At 35.9% G+C, this 17,357-nt stretch overlaps 1 protein-coding gene across 2 annotated transcripts in view; it reads left to right on the forward strand.

The window, feature by feature from the left end:
- Window positions 1–17,357, forward strand: part of vps50 (VPS50 EARP/GARPII complex subunit) — a 335,202-nt gene that overhangs the window by 292,436 nt on the left and 25,409 nt on the right. For both annotated transcript variants that reach the window (XM_061882573.1, XM_061882574.1), the window contains 3 exons: window positions 1,734–1,882; window positions 12,552–12,648; window positions 17,083–17,241. In XM_061882573.1, the coding sequence (XP_061738557.1) occupies window positions 1,734–1,882; window positions 12,552–12,648; window positions 17,083–17,241 (405 nt within the window). The remainder of the gene's footprint in view (window positions 1–1,733; window positions 1,883–12,551; window positions 12,649–17,082; window positions 17,242–17,357) is intronic.

The raw sequence follows: 17,357 nt of genomic DNA on the forward strand, positions 1-17,357 counted from the left end.
TCGAAGATAGCGAAAATAAGGCACTTTAAAGCTTTATTTAGGGATATTCCGGGACCGGTAAAATTTTGAAAAAAAATTCAACAAGCCACTGGGAACTGATTTTTATTTATTTTTTAACCCTTTTGAAATTGTGATAATGTTCCCTTTTAAGTGCATATAAAAAAACAAGTTTTACTCATTTAAACCATTAAACTGTTTGAAAACCATTTTAAGCTTGGTTGGCACACAAAAAGTTTGAGTAGCGGGATTAAAAGGCACGGATGTTGTTGTTTGGCACCATGGCCTCAAAGTGAGAAACCCCGCTGAGTTCTGTGCTTAATGACTTATTCATTGCACTAAAGTTATTGTGAATGTGCAAAACTCCTCTCTGGTGGTGTGATTAGTTCCAGTATGTATCTGTTTACAGCATGTCGCTGATAGAATGACACGAATGCAGCATGATTATGTGCACAATAAAAATAACGAGGACATACCGTTGTTCCTTAAATTGCCGCCGGGTATATAGTATGCACCTGCCTAGAATTACTGCCGGGTCAAACTCGTTTCGCCAAATAATTAGCATATGCCTAGAATTTCCCCAGGGTTAAACTCGTCTCGTCACAAGTGACACTTCCCCTGTCATCATTTTCAAAATGGAGGAGGCTGATTTCAATAATTTAAAATCGAATAAAGGGAAGAAGATTAAGAGCTATTCAGTAGGATTTAAGGTCCAAGCCATTGAATTTGCTAAAAAGAACAGTAAGAAGCTATGTTTTATTGACATACCGTAGCTGCGTGTGTCAAATATTAGTCATTAAATGACTCCCGCCTCCTGGTGGTAGAGGGCGCTAGTGATCCTTCTTGCGACTACTCGGCTGCAGAAGAAGTGACAACAAGCAGCAAGAGTGAGCAGCGATCGTTTCTTTTTTCCTCTCGCTTGCACTTTTAACATGGAGGATTACATATCTAAAATAAAACCGTTTTCTAAACTGGACTTTCAACCCAAGCAGGAGGTAATAAAGGAAGATCTCCATCGAGACAGAGAGACTTTTAAAACTGAAGAAAGATAAGGAAGACTTCTATAAACAAGTTATCGATGCTTTTGATTAGAAGGATCTGCGCATGGACTTCATTTATAAGTAAAGGTAAGACCATAATAAAAAAAATTTTTATTAAATGTGCTTTTCATGATGGTTTCCTTACACCACACTCAAATTTATAAGCGCAGGCCTAAATTTACCGCACGCCTTGGGTAAGCGCCAGAGTGAGAAGAGGTTTTAAAATAATCAGCGCATGCTTACCTTTACCGCATGCCTGTGGTAAACGCCGGAGTGAGAAGAGGTTTTAAATTAATTAGCGCCCCGGCGGGAATTCAAGGAAATAAGCTATATCGATATATCGCCCAGCCCTACAATCCGTCATATTCTGGTATGGCGGGGGAAAAAAAAATCACACATTGCACTATTTGAGAAGGACTGAGAACCAGGTTACCATCCACAAATTAAGGTATATTGTGTATATACTTGATTGTTTTGGTGATTAATCCCATGAGTCAACTGTTTTTTTCCGACAGTCCCAGTTATAGTATCATCTAGCACAGAAAACAAGTTGTGTTTTCGGCCCAAATGCAGTTTTTTTGTTGAGTTTATGGTCAGTGTGCACAATACATTAGCAAGGAATCAATGGCTGCAGCGGATTTAGCTTCCCATCTGTTGTATTGACTTTTCTAACGAGGGCACGGTTTTGTTTTCCAGGAGTCGGGCGGTGAAAGTGCCGGCTTGCACATTCCCACGGAGGAGAAGAAGGAGAAGGTGCCGAGCCCCCACCTCAGCCAGATGGTGGTCCTCACCAACGGTGGCACCCTTTACGGCCTGGCGCAGAGAGTGGTCGCCACAGAGTCCCTGTAAGTAGCCCCCGATGTATTAGCGGCACATTTAAATGACACTGGAGTTCTAATTAATCATCACTCTCTCGCTGTGAAAAGAATAAATGTGCTTGTTGCTCACTGACAATTAATATGGGGGCTTTTCAGATTTGAAGTCAAACGTGCCTCATATATTAATTCTCGCCATCTTTGTGTGGCTTCTTCTTGCCTGCGTGGCAGCAGGTTTCATTATTGAAACACGTCAAAATGCAGGTGTGTCAGGTTCAAACACTGATGACATCTATTAAACAAGACAAGAAGCAAGGAATTAAACTGAGACAGGATTCAATTTGGCTCAATTCAGAGACTTGAACAGTGTCCCCACGCTCTGACAAAAGATTGTACGCCTCCTCTTTTATGTGGACTTTCCCTGATTACATGGTACCAGCTGTTTCTAAGGGAGGGAGGTCATAAACAGCCATCGCCGTTGATTACAAAACAGTTCAGAGAAAAGGTCGTGAAACAGCCGTCGCGCTCGGTCACAGAACAGTTCAAAGAAAAGGTGCCTGGATGGGGAGTCAGGCCCTGCTTCCTCTCCGCTTTGTAGATCTCGGGTCAAGACAAAATCTTTCTGTGGGTTACAATACATAAAATATTTTCAAGGTAAAAGTTGATTTTCATGACAAAAGATGATTTTCAAGGAAAAAAATGATTTTTTCAAGGTAAAAGTTGATTTTCATGCCAAAAAATTTTTTCAAGGTAAAAGTTGATTTTCATGACAAAAAATTATTTTCAAGATAAAAGTTGATTTTCAACGAAAAAATATTTTCAAGGTAAAAGTTAATTGTCAAGGAAACAAATGTTTTTCAAGGAAAAAGTTGATTTTCTAGGAAAAAAATGTTTTTCAAGGTAAAAGTTGATTTTGAAGGAAAAAAATTATTTTCAAGGAAAAAAAGATTTTGAAGGTAAAAGTTGATTTTCATGACAAAAAATGATTTTCAAAGGAAAAAAATATTTTCAAGGTAAAAGTTGATTTTAAAGGAAAAAATGTTTTTCAAGGTAAAAGTAGATTTTCAAGGATTAAAATGATTTTCAAGGTAAAAGTTGATTTTCATGACAAAAAATTATTTTCCAGGAAAAAAAAAAGATTACATGGCAACAGCTGTTTCTAAGGGAGGGAGGTCATAAACAGCCATCGCTGTTGATTACAAAACAGTTCAGAGAAAAGGTCGTGAAATAGCCGTCGCCCTCGGTCACAGAACAGTTTAAAGAAAAGGTGCCTGGAGGGGCGTCAGGCCCTGCTTCCTCTCCGCTTTGTAGATCTCGGGTCAAGACAAAATCTTTCTGTGGTTACAATACATAAAATATTTTCAAGGTAAAAGTTGATTTTCATGACAAAAGATGATTTTCAAGGAAAAAAATGATTTTTTCAAGGTAAAAGTTGATTTTCATGACAAAAAAATTTTTCAAGGTAAAAGTTGATTTTCATGACAAAAAATTATTTTCAAGATAAAAGTTGATTTTCAACGAAAAAATATTTTCAAGGTAAAAGTTAATTGTCAAGGAAACAAATGTTTTTCAAGGAAAAAGTTGATTTTCTAGGAAAAAAATGTTTTTCAAGGTAAAAGATGATTTTGAAGGAAAAAAATTATTTTCAAGGAAAAAAAGATTTTGAAGGTAAAAGTTGATTTTCATGACAAAAAATGATTTTCAAAGGAAAAAAATATTTTCAAGGTAAAAGTTGATTTTAAAGGAAAAAATGTTTTTCAAGGTAAAAGTTGATTTTCAAGGATTAAAATGATTTTCAAGGCAAAAGTTGATTTTCATGACAAAAAATTATTTTCCAGGAAAAAAAATGATTACATGGCAACAGCTGTTTCTAAGGGAGGGAGGTCATAAACAGCCATCGCCGTTGATTACAAAACAGTTCAGAGAACAGGTCGTAAACAGCCGTCGCGCTCGGTCACAGAACAGTTCAAAGAAAAGGTGCCTGGAGGGGAGTCAGGCCCTGCTTCCTCTCCGCTTTCTAGATCTTGGGTCAAGACACAATCTGTCTTTGGGTTACAATACATAAAATATTTTCAAGGTAAAAGTTGATTTTCATGATAAAAAATGATTTTCAAGGAAAAAAATTATATTTTCAAGGTAAAAGTTGATTTTCATGACAAAAAATAATTTTCAAGGTAAAAGTGGATTTTCAAGGAAAAAATATTTTCAAGGTAAAAGTTGATTTTCAAGGGAAAAATGTTTTTCAAGATAAAAGTTGATGTTCAAGGAATAAAATGATTTTCAAGGTAAAAGTTGATTTTCATGACAAAAAATGATTTTCAAGGAAAAAAAATATATTTTCAAGGTAAAAGTTGATTTTCATGACAAAAATTATTTTCAAGGTAAAACGTTGATTTTCATGACAAAAAATTATTTTCAAGGTTAAAGTTGATTTTCAAAGGAAAAAAAAATATTTTCAAGGTAAAAGTTGATTTTCAAGGAGTAAAATGATTTTCAAGGTAAAAGTTGATTTTCATGACAAAAAATGATTTTCCAGGAAAAAAATGGTTACATGGCAACAGCTGTTTCTAAGGGAGGGAGGTCATAAACATCCATCGCCATTGATTACAAAACAGTTCAGAGAAAAGGTCATGAAAGCTCGGTCACAGAACAGTTCAAAGAAAAGGTGCCTGAAGGGGAGTCAGGTCCTGCTTCCTCTCCGCTTTGTCGATCTTGGGTCAAGACAAAATCTTTCTGTGGGTTACAATACATAAAATATTTTCAAGGTAAAAGTTGATTTTCATGACAAAAGAGGATTTTCAAGGAAAAAAATGATATTCAAGGTAAAAGTTGATTTTCAAGGAAAAATTATTTTCAAGGTAAAAGTTGATTTTCATGACAAAAAATTATTTTCAAGATAAAAGTTGATTTTCAACGAAAATATATTTTCAAGGTAAAAGTTAATTGTCAAGGAAAAAAATGTTTTTCAAGGTAAAAGTTGATTTTCTAGGAAAAAAATGTTTTTCAAGGTAAAAGTTGATTTTCAAGGAAAAAAATGATTTTCAAGGAAAAAAATATTTTGAAGGTAAAAGTTGATTTTCATGCCAAAAAATGATTTTCAAAGGAAAAAAATATTTTCAAGGTAAAAGTTGATTTTAAAGGAAAAAATGTTTTTCAAGGTTTATGTTGATTTTCAAGGGAAAAAAAATATTTTCAAGGTAAAAGTTGATTTTCAAGGAATAAAATTGTTTTCAAGGTAAAAGTTGATTTCCATAACAAAAAATGATTTTCAAGGGAAAAAAATTATTAAATGGCAACAGCTGTTTCTAAGGGAGGGAGGTCATAAACAGCCATCGCCGTTGATTACAAAACAGTTCAGAGAAAAGGTCGTAAAAAGCCGTCGCCCTCGGTCACAGAACAGTTCAAAGAAAAGGTGTCTGGAGGGGAGTCAGGCCCTGCTTCCTCTCCACTTTCTAGATCTTGGGTCAAGACAAAATATTTCTGTGGGTTACAATACATAAAAGATTTTCAAGCTAAAAGTTGATTTTCATGTCAAAAGATGATTTTCAAGGAAAAAAAATGATTTTTCAACGTAAAAGTTGATTTTCAAGGAAAAAAAATATTTTCAAGGTAAAAGTTGATTTTCAAGGGAAAAAATGTTTTTCAAGGTAAAAGTTGATGTTCAAGGAATAAAATGATCTTCAAGGTAAAAGTTTATTTTCATGACAAAAAATTATTTTCAAGGAAAAATATGGTTACATGGCAACAGCTGTTTCTAAGGGAGGGAGGTCATAAACAGCCATCGCCATTGATTACAAAACAGTTCAGAGAAAAGGTCGTAAACAGCCGTCGCGCTCGGTCACAGAACAGTTCAAAGAAAAGGTGCCTGGAGGGGAGTCAGGCCCTGCTTCCTCTCCGCTTTGTAGATCTCGGGTCAAGACAAAATCTTTCTGTGGGTTACAATACATAAAAGATTGTCAAGGTAAAAGTGTATTTTCACGACAAAAGATGATTTTCAAGGAAAAAAATGATTTTCAAGGTCAAAGTTGATTTTCAAGGAAAAATTATTTTCAAGGTAAAAGTTGATTTTCATGACAAAAAAATATTTTCAAGGTAAAAGTTGATTTTCAACGAAAAAATATTTTCAAGGTAAAAGTTAATTGTCAAGGAAAAAAATGTTTTTCAAGGTAAAAGTTGATTTTCTAGGAAAAAAAAATGTTTTTTAAGGTAAAAGGTGATTTTCAAGGAAAAAAATTATTTTCAAGGAAAAAAATATTTTCAAGGTAAAAGTTGATTTTAAAGGAAAAAATATTTTTCAAGGTACAAGTTGATTTTAAAGGAAAAAATGTTTTCAAGGTAAAAGTTGATATTCATGACAAAAAATGATTTTCAAGGGAAAAAAATGATTAAATGGCAACAGCTGTTTCTAAGGGAGGGAGGTCATAAACAGCCATCGCCATTGATTACAAAACAGTTCAGAGAAAAGGTCGTAAACAGCCGTCGCGCTCGGTCACAGAACAGTTCAAAGAAAAGGTGCCTGGAGGGGAGTCGGGCCCTGCTTCCTCTCCGCTTTGTAGATCTCGGGTCAAGACAAAATCTTTCTGTGGGTTACAATACATAAAATATTTTCAAGGTAAAAGTTGATTTTCATGACAAAAGATGATTTTCAAGGAAAAAAATGATTTTTTTAAGGTAAAAGTTGATTTTCATGACAAAAAAATTTTTCAAGGTAAAAGTTGATTTTCAACGAAAAAATATTTTCAAGGTAAAAGTTAATTGTCAAGGAAAAAAATGTTTTTCAAGGTAAAAGTTGATTTTCTTGGAAAAAAATGTTTTTCAAGGTAAAAGTTGATTTTCAAGGAAAAAAAGATTTGGAAGGTAAAAGTTGATTTTCATGACAAAAAATGATTTTCAAACGAAAAAAATATTTTCAAGGTAAAAGTTGTTTTTAAAGGAATAAAATGGTTTTCAAGGTAAAAGTTGATTTTCATGACAAAAAATGATTTTCAAGGGAAAAAAATTATTAAATGGCAACAGCTGTTTCTAAGGGAGGAAGGTCATAAACAGCCGTCGCCCTCGGTCACAGAACAGTTCAAAGAAAAGGTGTCTGGAGGGGAGTCAGGCCCTGCTTCCTCTCCGCTTTGTAGATCTCGGGTCAAGACAAAATCTTTCTTTGGGTTACAATACATAAAAGATATTCAGGTTAAAAGTAGATTTTCAAGGAAAAAAATTATTTTCAAGGGTTAAGTTGATTTTCAAGGGAAAAAAATATTTTCAAGGTAAAAGTTTATTTTCAAGGAAAAAAGATTTTCAAGGTAAAAGTTGATTTTCATGACCAAAAATTATTTTCAAGGAAAAAAATGATTACATGGCAACTGCTGTTTCTAAGGGAGGGAGGTCATAAACCGCCATTGCCGTTGATTACAAAACAGTTCAGAGAAAAGGTCGTAAACAGCCGTCGCGCTCCGTCACAGAACAGTTCAAAGAAAAGGTGTCTGGCGGGGAGTCAGGCCCTGCTTTCTCTCCGCTTTGTAGATCTCGGGTCAAGACAAAATCTTTCTGTGGGTTACAATACATAAAAGATTTTCAAGGTAAAAGTTGATTTTCACGACAAAAGATGATTTTCAAGGAAAAAAATGATTTTCAAGGTAAAAGTTGATTTTCAAGGAAAAATTATTTTCAAGGTAAAAGTTGATTTTCATGACAAAAAATTATTTTCAAGGTAAAAGTTGATTTTCAACGAAAAAATATTTTCAAGGTAAAAGTTAATTGTCAAGGAAAAAAATGTTTTTCAAGGTAAAAGTTGATTTTCTAGGAAAAAAAATGTTTTTCAAGGTAAAAGTTGATTTTCAAGGAAAAAAAATTATTTTCAAGGAAAAAAATATATTCAAGGTAAAAGTTGATTTTAAAGGAAAAAATATTTTTCAAGGTACAAGTTGATTTTAAAGGAAAAAATGTTTTCAAGGTAAAAGTTGATATTCATGACAAAAAATGATTTTCAAGGGAAAAAAAATTATTAAATGGCAACAGCTGTTTCTAAGGGAGGGAGGTCATAAACAGCCATCGCCATTGATTACAAAACAGTTCAGAGAAAAGGTCGTAAACAGCCGTCGCGCTCGGTCACAGAACAGTTCAAAGAAAAGGTGCCTGGAGGGGAGTCAGGCCCTGCTTCCTCTCCGCTTTGTAGATCTCGGGTCAAGACAAAATCTTTCTGTGGGTTACAATACATAAAATATTTTCAAGGTAAAAGTTGATTTTCATGACAAAAGATGATTTTCAAGGAAAAAAATGATTTTTTTAAGGTAAAAGTTGCTTTTCATGACAAAAAATTTTTTCAAGGTAAAAGTTGATTTTCATGACAAAAAATTATTTTCAAGATAAAAGTTGATTTTCGACGAAAAAATATTTTCAAGGTAAAAGTTAATTGTCAAGGAAAAAAATGTTTTTCAAGGTAAAAGTTGATTTTCTAGGAAAAAAATGTTTTTCAAGGTAAAAGTTGATTTTCAAGGAAAAAAATGATTTTCAAGGAAAAAAAGATTTGGAAGGTAAAAGTTGATTTTCATGACAAAAAATGATTTTCAAAGGAAAAAAATATTTTCAAGGTAAAAGTTGTTTTTAAAGGAAAAAACGTTTTTCAAGGTTTAAGTTGATTTTCAAGGGAAAAAAAATATTTTCAAGATAAAAGTTGATTTTCAAGGAATAAAATGGTTTTCAAGGTAAAAGTTGATTTTCATGACAAAAAATGATTTTCAAGGGAAAAAAATTATTAAATGGCAACAGCTGTTTCTAAGGGAGGGAGGTCATAAACAGCCATCGCCGTTGATTACAAAACAGTTCAGAGAAAAGGTCGTAAAAAGCCGTCGCCCTCGGTCACAGAACAGTTCAAAGAAAAGGTGTCTGGAGGGGAGTCAGGCCCTGCTTCCTCTCCACTTTCTAGATCTTGGGTCAAGACAAAATATTTCTGTGTGTTACAATACATAAAAGATTTTCAAGCTAAAAGTTGATATTCATGACAAAAGATGATTTTCAAGGAAAAAAATTATTTTTCAACGTAAAAGTTGATTTTCAAGGAAAAAAATATTTTCAAGGTAAAAGTTGATTTTCAAGGAAAAAATATTTTCAAGGTAAAATTTGATTTTCAAGGGAAAAAATGTTTTTCAAGGTAACAGTTGATGTTCAAGGAATAAAATGATCTTCAAGGTAAAAGTTTATTTTCATGACAAAAAATTATTTTCAAGGAAAAAAATGGTTACATGGCAACAGCTGTTTCTAAGGGAGGGAGGTCATAAACAGCCATCGCCATTGATTACAAAACAGTTCAGAGAAAAGGTCGTAAAACAGCCGTCGCGCTCGGTCACAGAAGAGTTCAAAGAAATGGTGCTTGGAGGGGAGTCAGGCCCTGGTTCCTCTCTGCTTTATAGATCTCGGGTCAAGACAAAATCTTTCTTTGGGTTACAATACATAAAAGATGTACAAGGTAAAAGTTTATTTTCATGACAAAAGATGATTTTCAAGGTAAAAGTTGATTTTCAAGGAAAAAAAATTATTTTCAAGGAAAAAAATATATTCAAGGTAAAAGTTGATTTTAAAGGAAAAAATATTTTTCAAGGTACAAGTTGATTTTAAAGGAAAAAATGTTTTCAAGGTAAAAGTTGATATTCATGACAAAAAATGATTTTCAAGGGAAAAAAAATTATTAAATGGCAACAGCTGTTTCTAAGGGAGGGAGGTCATAAACAGCCATCGCCATTGATTACAAAACAGTTCAGAGAAAAGGTCGTAAACAGCCGTCGCGCTCGGTCACAGAACAGTTCAAAGAAAAGGTGCCTGGAGGGGAGTCAGGCCCTGCTTCCTCTCCGCTTTGTAGATCTCGGGTCAAGACAAAATCTTTCTGTGGGTTACAATACATAAAATATTTTCAAGGTAAAAGTTGATTTTCATGACAAAAGATGATTTTCAAGGAAAAAAATGATTTTTTTAAGGTAAAAGTTGCTTTTCATGACAAAAAATTTTTTCAAGGTAAAAGTTGATTTTCATGACAAAAAATTATTTTCAAGATAAAAGTTGATTTTCGACGAAAAAATATTTTCAAGGTAAAAGTTAATTGTCAAGGAAAAAAATGTTTTTCAAGGTAAAAGTTGATTTTCTAGGAAAAAAATGTTTTTCAAGGTAAAAGTTGATTTTCAAGGAAAAAAATGATTTTCAAGGAAAAAAAGATTTGGAAGGTAAAAGTTGATTTTCATGACAAAAAATGATTTTCAAAGGAAAAAAATATTTTCAAGGTAAAAGTTGTTTTTAAAGGAAAAAACGTTTTTCAAGGTTTAAGTTGATTTTCAAGGGAAAAAAAATATTTTCAAGATAAAAGTTGATTTTCAAGGAATAAAATGGTTTTCAAGGTAAAAGTTGATTTTCATGACAAAAAATGATTTTCAAGGGAAAAAAATTATTAAATGGCAACAGCTGTTTCTAAGGGAGGGAGGTCATAAACAGCCATCGCCGTTGATTACAAAACAGTTCAGAGAAAAGGTCGTAAAAAGCCGTCGCCCTCGGTCACAGAACAGTTCAAAGAAAAGGTGTCTGGAGGGGAGTCAGGCCCTGCTTCCTCTCCACTTTCTAGATCTTGGGTCAAGACAAAATATTTCTGTGTGTTACAATACATAAAAGATTTTCAAGCTAAAAGTTGATATTCATGACAAAAGATGATTTTCAAGGAAAAAAATTATTTTTCAACGTAAAAGTTGATTTTCAAGGAAAAAAATATTTTCAAGGTAAAAGTTGATTTTCAAGGAAAAAATATTTTCAAGGTAAAATTTGATTTTCAAGGGAAAAAATGTTTTTCAAGGTAACAGTTGATGTTCAAGGAATAAAATGATCTTCAAGGTAAAAGTTTATTTTCATGACAAAAAATTATTTTCAAGGAAAAAAATGGTTACATGGCAACAGCTGTTTCTAAGGGAGGGAGGTCATAAACAGCCATCGCCATTGATTACAAAACAGTTCAGAGAAAAGGTCGTAAAACAGCCGTCGCGCTCGGTCACAGAAGAGTTCAAAGAAATGGTGCTTGGAGGGGAGTCAGGCCCTGGTTCCTCTCTGCTTTATAGATCTCGGGTCAAGACAAAATCTTTCTTTGGGTTACAATACATAAAAGATGTACAAGGTAAAAGTTTATTTTCATGACAAAAGATGATTTTCAAGGTAAAAGTTGATTTTCAAGGAAAAAATATATTTTCAAGGTAAAAGTTGATTTTCAAGGAAAAAAATGATTTTCAAGGGTTAAGTTGATTTTCAAGGGAAAAAAATATTTTCAAGGTAAAAGTTGACTTTCAAGGAGTAAAATGATTTTCAAGATAAAAGTTGATTTTCATGACAAAAAATGATTTTCCAGGAAAAAAAATGGTTACATGGCAACAGCTGTTTCTAAGGGAGGGAGGTCATAAACAGCCATCGCCGTTGATTACAAAACAGTTCAGAGAAAAGGCCGTGAAACAGCCGTCACTCTCAGTCACAGAACAGTTCAAAGAAAAGGTGTCTGGAGGGGAGTCAGGCCCTGCTTCCTCTCCGCTTTTTAGATCTTGGGTCAAGACAAAATCTTTCTGTGGGTTACAATACATAAAAGATTTTCAAGGTAAAAGTTGATTTTCATGACAAAAGATGATTTTCAAGGAAAAAAATGATTTTTTCAAGGTAAAAGTTGATTTTCATGACAAACATTTTTTTCAAGGTAAAAGTTGATTTTCATGACAAAAAATTATTTTCAAGATAAAAGTTGATTTTCAACGAAAAAATACTTTCAAGGTAAAAGTTAATTGTCAAGGAAAAAAATGTTTTTCAAGGTAAAAGTTGATTTTCTAGGAAAAAAATGTTTTTCAAGGTAAAAGTTGATTTTGAAGGAAAAAAATTATTTTCAAGGAAAAAAAGATTTTGAAGGTAAAAGTTGATTTTCATGACAAAAAATGATTTTCATGACAAAAAATGATTTTCAAAGGAAAAAAATATTTTCAAGGTAAAAGTTGATTTTAAAGGAAAAAATGTTTTTCAAGGTACAAGTTGATTTTAAAGAAAAAAATGTTTTTCAAGGTAAAAGTTGATTTTCAAGGAATAAAATGATTTTCAAGGTAAAAGTAGATTTTCATGACAAAAAATTATTTTCCAGGAAAAAAAATGATTACTTGGCAACAGCTGTTTCTAAGGGAGGGAGGTCATAAACTGCCATTGTCCTTGATTACAAAACAGTTCAGAGAAAATGTCGTAAACAGCCGTCGCTCTCGGTCACAGAACCGTTCAAAGAAAAGGTGCCTGGCGGGGAGTCAGGCCCTGCTTCCTCTCCGCTTTGTAGATCTCGGGTCAAGACAAAATCTTTCTGTTGGTTACAACACATATAAGAAACCAACGCCTTCATGTCCCTTCCCATTGTACACAGTGGAGTTTGACAAGCCTTCTGCTTGGTAGGATCAAAGACAGCTTTTGTCCTCTCGCATTCACACAGCATTTACCTTGGAGAGTAGACTTCTACGCTACCTCCTTCCAGTTGTCAAACACACCATCAGCAGCAGCCATGTTTTCATGGATAAATATTTGCAGCTTAGATACTATTTGCAGTTGGTCAACTGAAACTTGCTTACCCCCTTTTTTCCTCGTTGCAAACTTTGTGTTTTAGAGCTGGAGATTTATATCTTCCGGTAACAAAAAAGCAAAAGAAATGTCCTTTTTCTTCTTTTAGTGTCTTTTTGGCCGAGCAGTTTGAGGCCCTGCAGTCCCAGTTGGACACCATGATGCCCGCTGCTAAGAAGCCTTTTCTGCAGCAGTTCTACTCCCAGGTACAAACAACACACACACGTTTTTTAAGATGAGATTTTTTTAAGCCGGGGCACGCTTTTTTTTTTAATTAAAAAAAAAAATCCCTTAGTAACCTACAAACCCTGTTTCCATATGAGTTGGGAAATTGTGTTAGATGTAAATATAAACAGAATACAATGATTTGCAAATCCTTTTCAACCCATATTCAGTTGAATATGCTACAAAGACAACATATTCGATGTTTTTTTTTTGCAAATAATAATTAACTTTGAATTTCATGGCTGCATCACGTGCCAAAGTAGTTGGGAAAGGGCATGTTCACCACTGTGTTACATCACCTTTTCTTTTAAACAACACTCAATAAACGTTTGGGAAGTGAGGAAACTAATTGTTGAAGCTTTGAAAGTGGAATTCTTTCCCGTTCTTGTTTTATGTAGAGCTTCAGTCGTTCAACAGTCCGGGGTCTCCGCTGTCATATTTTACGCTTCATAATGCGCCACACATTTTCCATGGGAGACAGGTCTGGGACTGCAGGCGGGCCAGGAAAGTACCCGCACTCTTTTTTTACGAAGCCACACTAAATGTGGCTTGGCATTGTCTTGCTGAAATAAGCAGGGGCGTCCATGAAAAAGACGGCGCTTAGATGGCAGCACATGTTGTTCCAAAAGCTGTATGTACCTTTCAGCATTAATGGTGCCTTCACAGATGTGTAAGTTACCCATGCCTTGGCACTAATGCACCCCCATTACCATCACAGATACTGGCTTTTCAACTTTGCGTCGATAACAGTCTGGATGGTTCGCTTCCCTTTGGTCCGGATGACACGAGGTCGAATATTTCCAAAAACAATTAGAAATGTGGACTCCGTCAGACCACAAAACACTTTTCCACTTTGCATCAGTCCATCTTAGATGATCTCGGGCCAGAGAAGCCGGCGGCGTTTCTGGATGTTGTTGATAAATGGCTTTGCGTAGTAGAGCTTTAATTTGCACTTACAGATGTAGCGACCAACTGTATTTAGTGGACAGTGGTTTTCTGAAGTGTTCCTGAGCCCATGTGGTGATATCCTATAGAGATTGATATTGGTTTTTGACCCAGAGCCGTCTGAGGGATCGAAGGTCACGGTCATTCAATGTTGGTTTCCGGCCATGCCGCTTACGTGGAGTGATTTCTCCAGATTCTCTGAACCTTTTGATGATATTATGGAGCGTAGATGTTGAAATCCCTAAATTTCTTGCAATTGCACTTTGAGAAAGGTTGTTCTCAAACTGTTTGACTATTTGCTCACGCAGTTGTGGACAAAGGGGTGTACCTTGCCCCATCCTTTCTTGTGAAAGACTGAGCATTTTTTGGGAAGCTGTTTTTATACCCAATCATGGCACCCACCTGTTCCCAATTAGCCTGCACACCTGTGGGCTGTTCCAAATAAGTGTTTGATGAGCATTCCTCAACTTTATCAGTATTTATTGCCACCTTTCCCAACTTCTTTGTCACGTGTTGCTGGCATCAAATTCTAAAGTTAATGATTATTTGCACACAAAAAAAATGTTTATGAGTTTGAACATCAAATATGTTGTCTTTGTAGCATATTCAACTGAATATGGGTTGAAAAGGATTTGCAAATCATTGTATTCTGTTTATATTTACATCTAACACAATTTCCCAACTCATATGGAAACGGGGTTTGTATGTGACGACCATCATATTGCAGTCTGCGTGTGTCTCTCATGTGTGTCTGCCATCTCCTGGTCACCATGTACAGAATAAAATAGTTTCGAGGAGGGTAAGCACAACTGAAATTATTCCGTACTTTAGGCGCACTGTCAAGTTTTGAAAAAAAATGAAATGATTTTAAGTGCGCCTTATAGACTGCAAAAATACGCTACTTTGTTATTCTGCTGATGATGACACAGCACCGACACTCAACAACTACACAGTTGCAGACTTTAATTACTGTTTTTTAACCCAAATAGGTGATATTGGATAATCTCCCACGGCACACTAGTTGTAGAATACAATTAATTAGTGGTTTGCAAAAAATATGTATATATATATGTATATTTTTTAATAATTAGGTGACCTTGCAGAATTTCCCACGGCACCTGAGTCAGTATCTTTCTCCACACGAGCGTGGTTGAAAACCCCTGCTGTGGCTGAGTGGATCTGACTCTCCTGTGCAGCGGCGTGGAGATCGAGCTAACCTTCAGTTGTGATGAAATGTGACAGATTTGACATTTAAAAGCCAGAGCAAAATGTAAATGTGGAGGGATCTTTCCAGTAGCATTCATCAGTGGTGCAGTCTGGCTACTACAGACCCTGTTTCCATATGAGTTGGGAAATTGTGTTAGATGTAAATATAAACAGAATACAATGATTTGCAAATCCTTTTCAACCCATATTCAGTTGAATATGCTACAAAGACAACATATTTGATGTTCAAACTCATAAACATTTTTTTTTTTTTGCAAATAATAATTAACTTCAGAATTTGATGCCAGTAACACGTGACAAAGAAGTTGGGAAAGGTGGCAAAAAATACTGATAAAGTTGAGGGATGCTCATCAAACACTTATTTGGAACATCCCACAGGTGTGCAGGCTAATTGGGAACAGGTGGGTGCCATGATTGGGTATAAAAACAGCTTCCCCCAAAAAATGCTCAGTCTTTCACAAGAAAGGATGGGGCGAGGTACACCCCTTTGTCCACAACTGCGTGAGCAAATAGTCAAACAGTTTAAGAACAACGTTTCTCAAAGTGCAATTGCAAGAAATTTAGGGATTTCAACATCTACGATCCATAATATCATCAAAAGGTTCAGAGAATCTGGAGAAATCACTCCACGTAAGCGGCATGGCCAGAAATCAACATTGAATGACCGTGGCCTTCGATCCCTCAGACGGCACTGTATCAAAAACCGACATCAATGTCTAAAGGATATCACCACATGGGCTCAGGAACACTTCAGAAAACCACTGTCACTAAATATAGTTGGTCGCTACATCTGTAAGTGCAAGTTAAAGCTCTACTATGCAAAGCGAAAGCCATTTATCAACAACATCCAGAAACGCCGCCAGCTTCTCTGGGCCCAAAATCATCTAAGATGGACTCATGCAAAGTGGAAAAGTGTCCTGTGGTCTGACGAGTCCACATTTCAAATTGTTTTTGGAAATATTCGACATTGTGTCATCCGGACCAAAGGGGAAGCGAACCATCCAGACTGTTATCGACACAAAGTTCAAAAGCCAGCATCTGTGATGGTATGGGGGTGCATTAGTGCCCAAGGCATGGGTAACTTACACATCTGTGAAGGCACCATTAATGCTGAAAGGTACATACAGCTTTTGGAACGACATATAAATGGGTTGTACTTGTATAGCGCTTTTCTACCTTCAAGGTACTCAAAACGCTTTGACACTACTTCCACATTTACCCATTCACACACACATTCACACACTGATGGAGGGAGCTGCCATGCAAGGCGCCAACCAGCACCCATCAGGAGCAAGGGTGAAGTGTCTTGCTCAGGACACAACGGACGTGACGAGGTTGGTACTAGGTGGGATTTGAACCATATGCTGCCATCTAAGCGCTGTCTTTTTCATGGACGCCCCTGCTTATTTCAGCAAGACAATGCCAAGCCACATCCAGCACGTGTTACAACAGCGTGGTTTCGTAAAAAAAGAGTGCGGGTACTTTCCTGGCCCGCCTGCAGTCCAGACCTGTCTCCCATGGAAAATGTGTGGCGCATTCTGAAGCGTAAAATACGACAGCGGAGACCCCGGACTGTTGAACGACTGAAGCTCTACATAAAACAAGAATGGGAAGGAAATCCACTTTCAAAGCTTCAACAATCAGTTTCCTCAGTTCCCAAACGTTTATTGAGTGTTGTTAAAAGAAAAGGTGATGTAACACAGTGGTGAACATGCCCTTTCCCAACTACTTTAGCACGTGTTGCAGCCATGAAATTCGAAGTTAATTATTATTTGCAAAAAAAAAAATAAAGTTTATGAGTTTGAACATAAAATATGTTGTCTTTGTAGCATATTCAACTGAATATGGGTTGAAAAGGATTTGCAAATCATTGTATTCTGTTTATATTTACATCTAACACAATTTCCCAGCTCATATGGAAACGGGGTTTGTAAGTTGAATGAAGTATCGTTGAGGCACACATTCCATTTCCACGCCACCTTTTTCTTTGACGGAACCAATATTTGTTCCATTTTGCCTGGATTGAGCCAAGAAAATGGTGCGTCACTCAAAAGCCTGCGAGCTGATCTCCTCCCGTGTTTTTCCTTTTGCGTACACTTGACATTTGAGATGTTGGAATGAATTGAACTGAACGCCACGTTGTGTGATTTTAGGGCTTTAAATGTTTACACACACCTGTCGCCAGATAGGGACGCCCGACCGCTCTTGTTCATGCGGACATTTCCTCCTCTCTCCTCTCGCAGACCGTGTCCACGGCCAGCGAGCTGCGAAAGCCCATATACTGGATCGTGGCGGCCAAGGCCATCGACTACGAGCAGATGTTGCTCTTGATGTCGGGCGTCAAATGGGACATCAGAGAGATCATGTCCCAGCATAACATATACGTGGATGTCCTCTTGCAGGTAATCTTGACCTATAAAGTGATTGCATTGAAGCGGTTGCCCAGATATGCGGTCCTCTCCAAGGTTTCTCATAGTCACTGTCACCAACGTCCCACTGGGGTGAGTTTTTCCTTGCC

This window comes from Nerophis ophidion, linkage group LG21 (genome assembly GCF_033978795.1).
Source record: "Nerophis ophidion isolate RoL-2023_Sa linkage group LG21, RoL_Noph_v1.0, whole genome shotgun sequence".
Classification (NCBI taxonomy): Eukaryota; Metazoa; Chordata; class Actinopteri; order Syngnathiformes; family Syngnathidae; genus Nerophis; species Nerophis ophidion.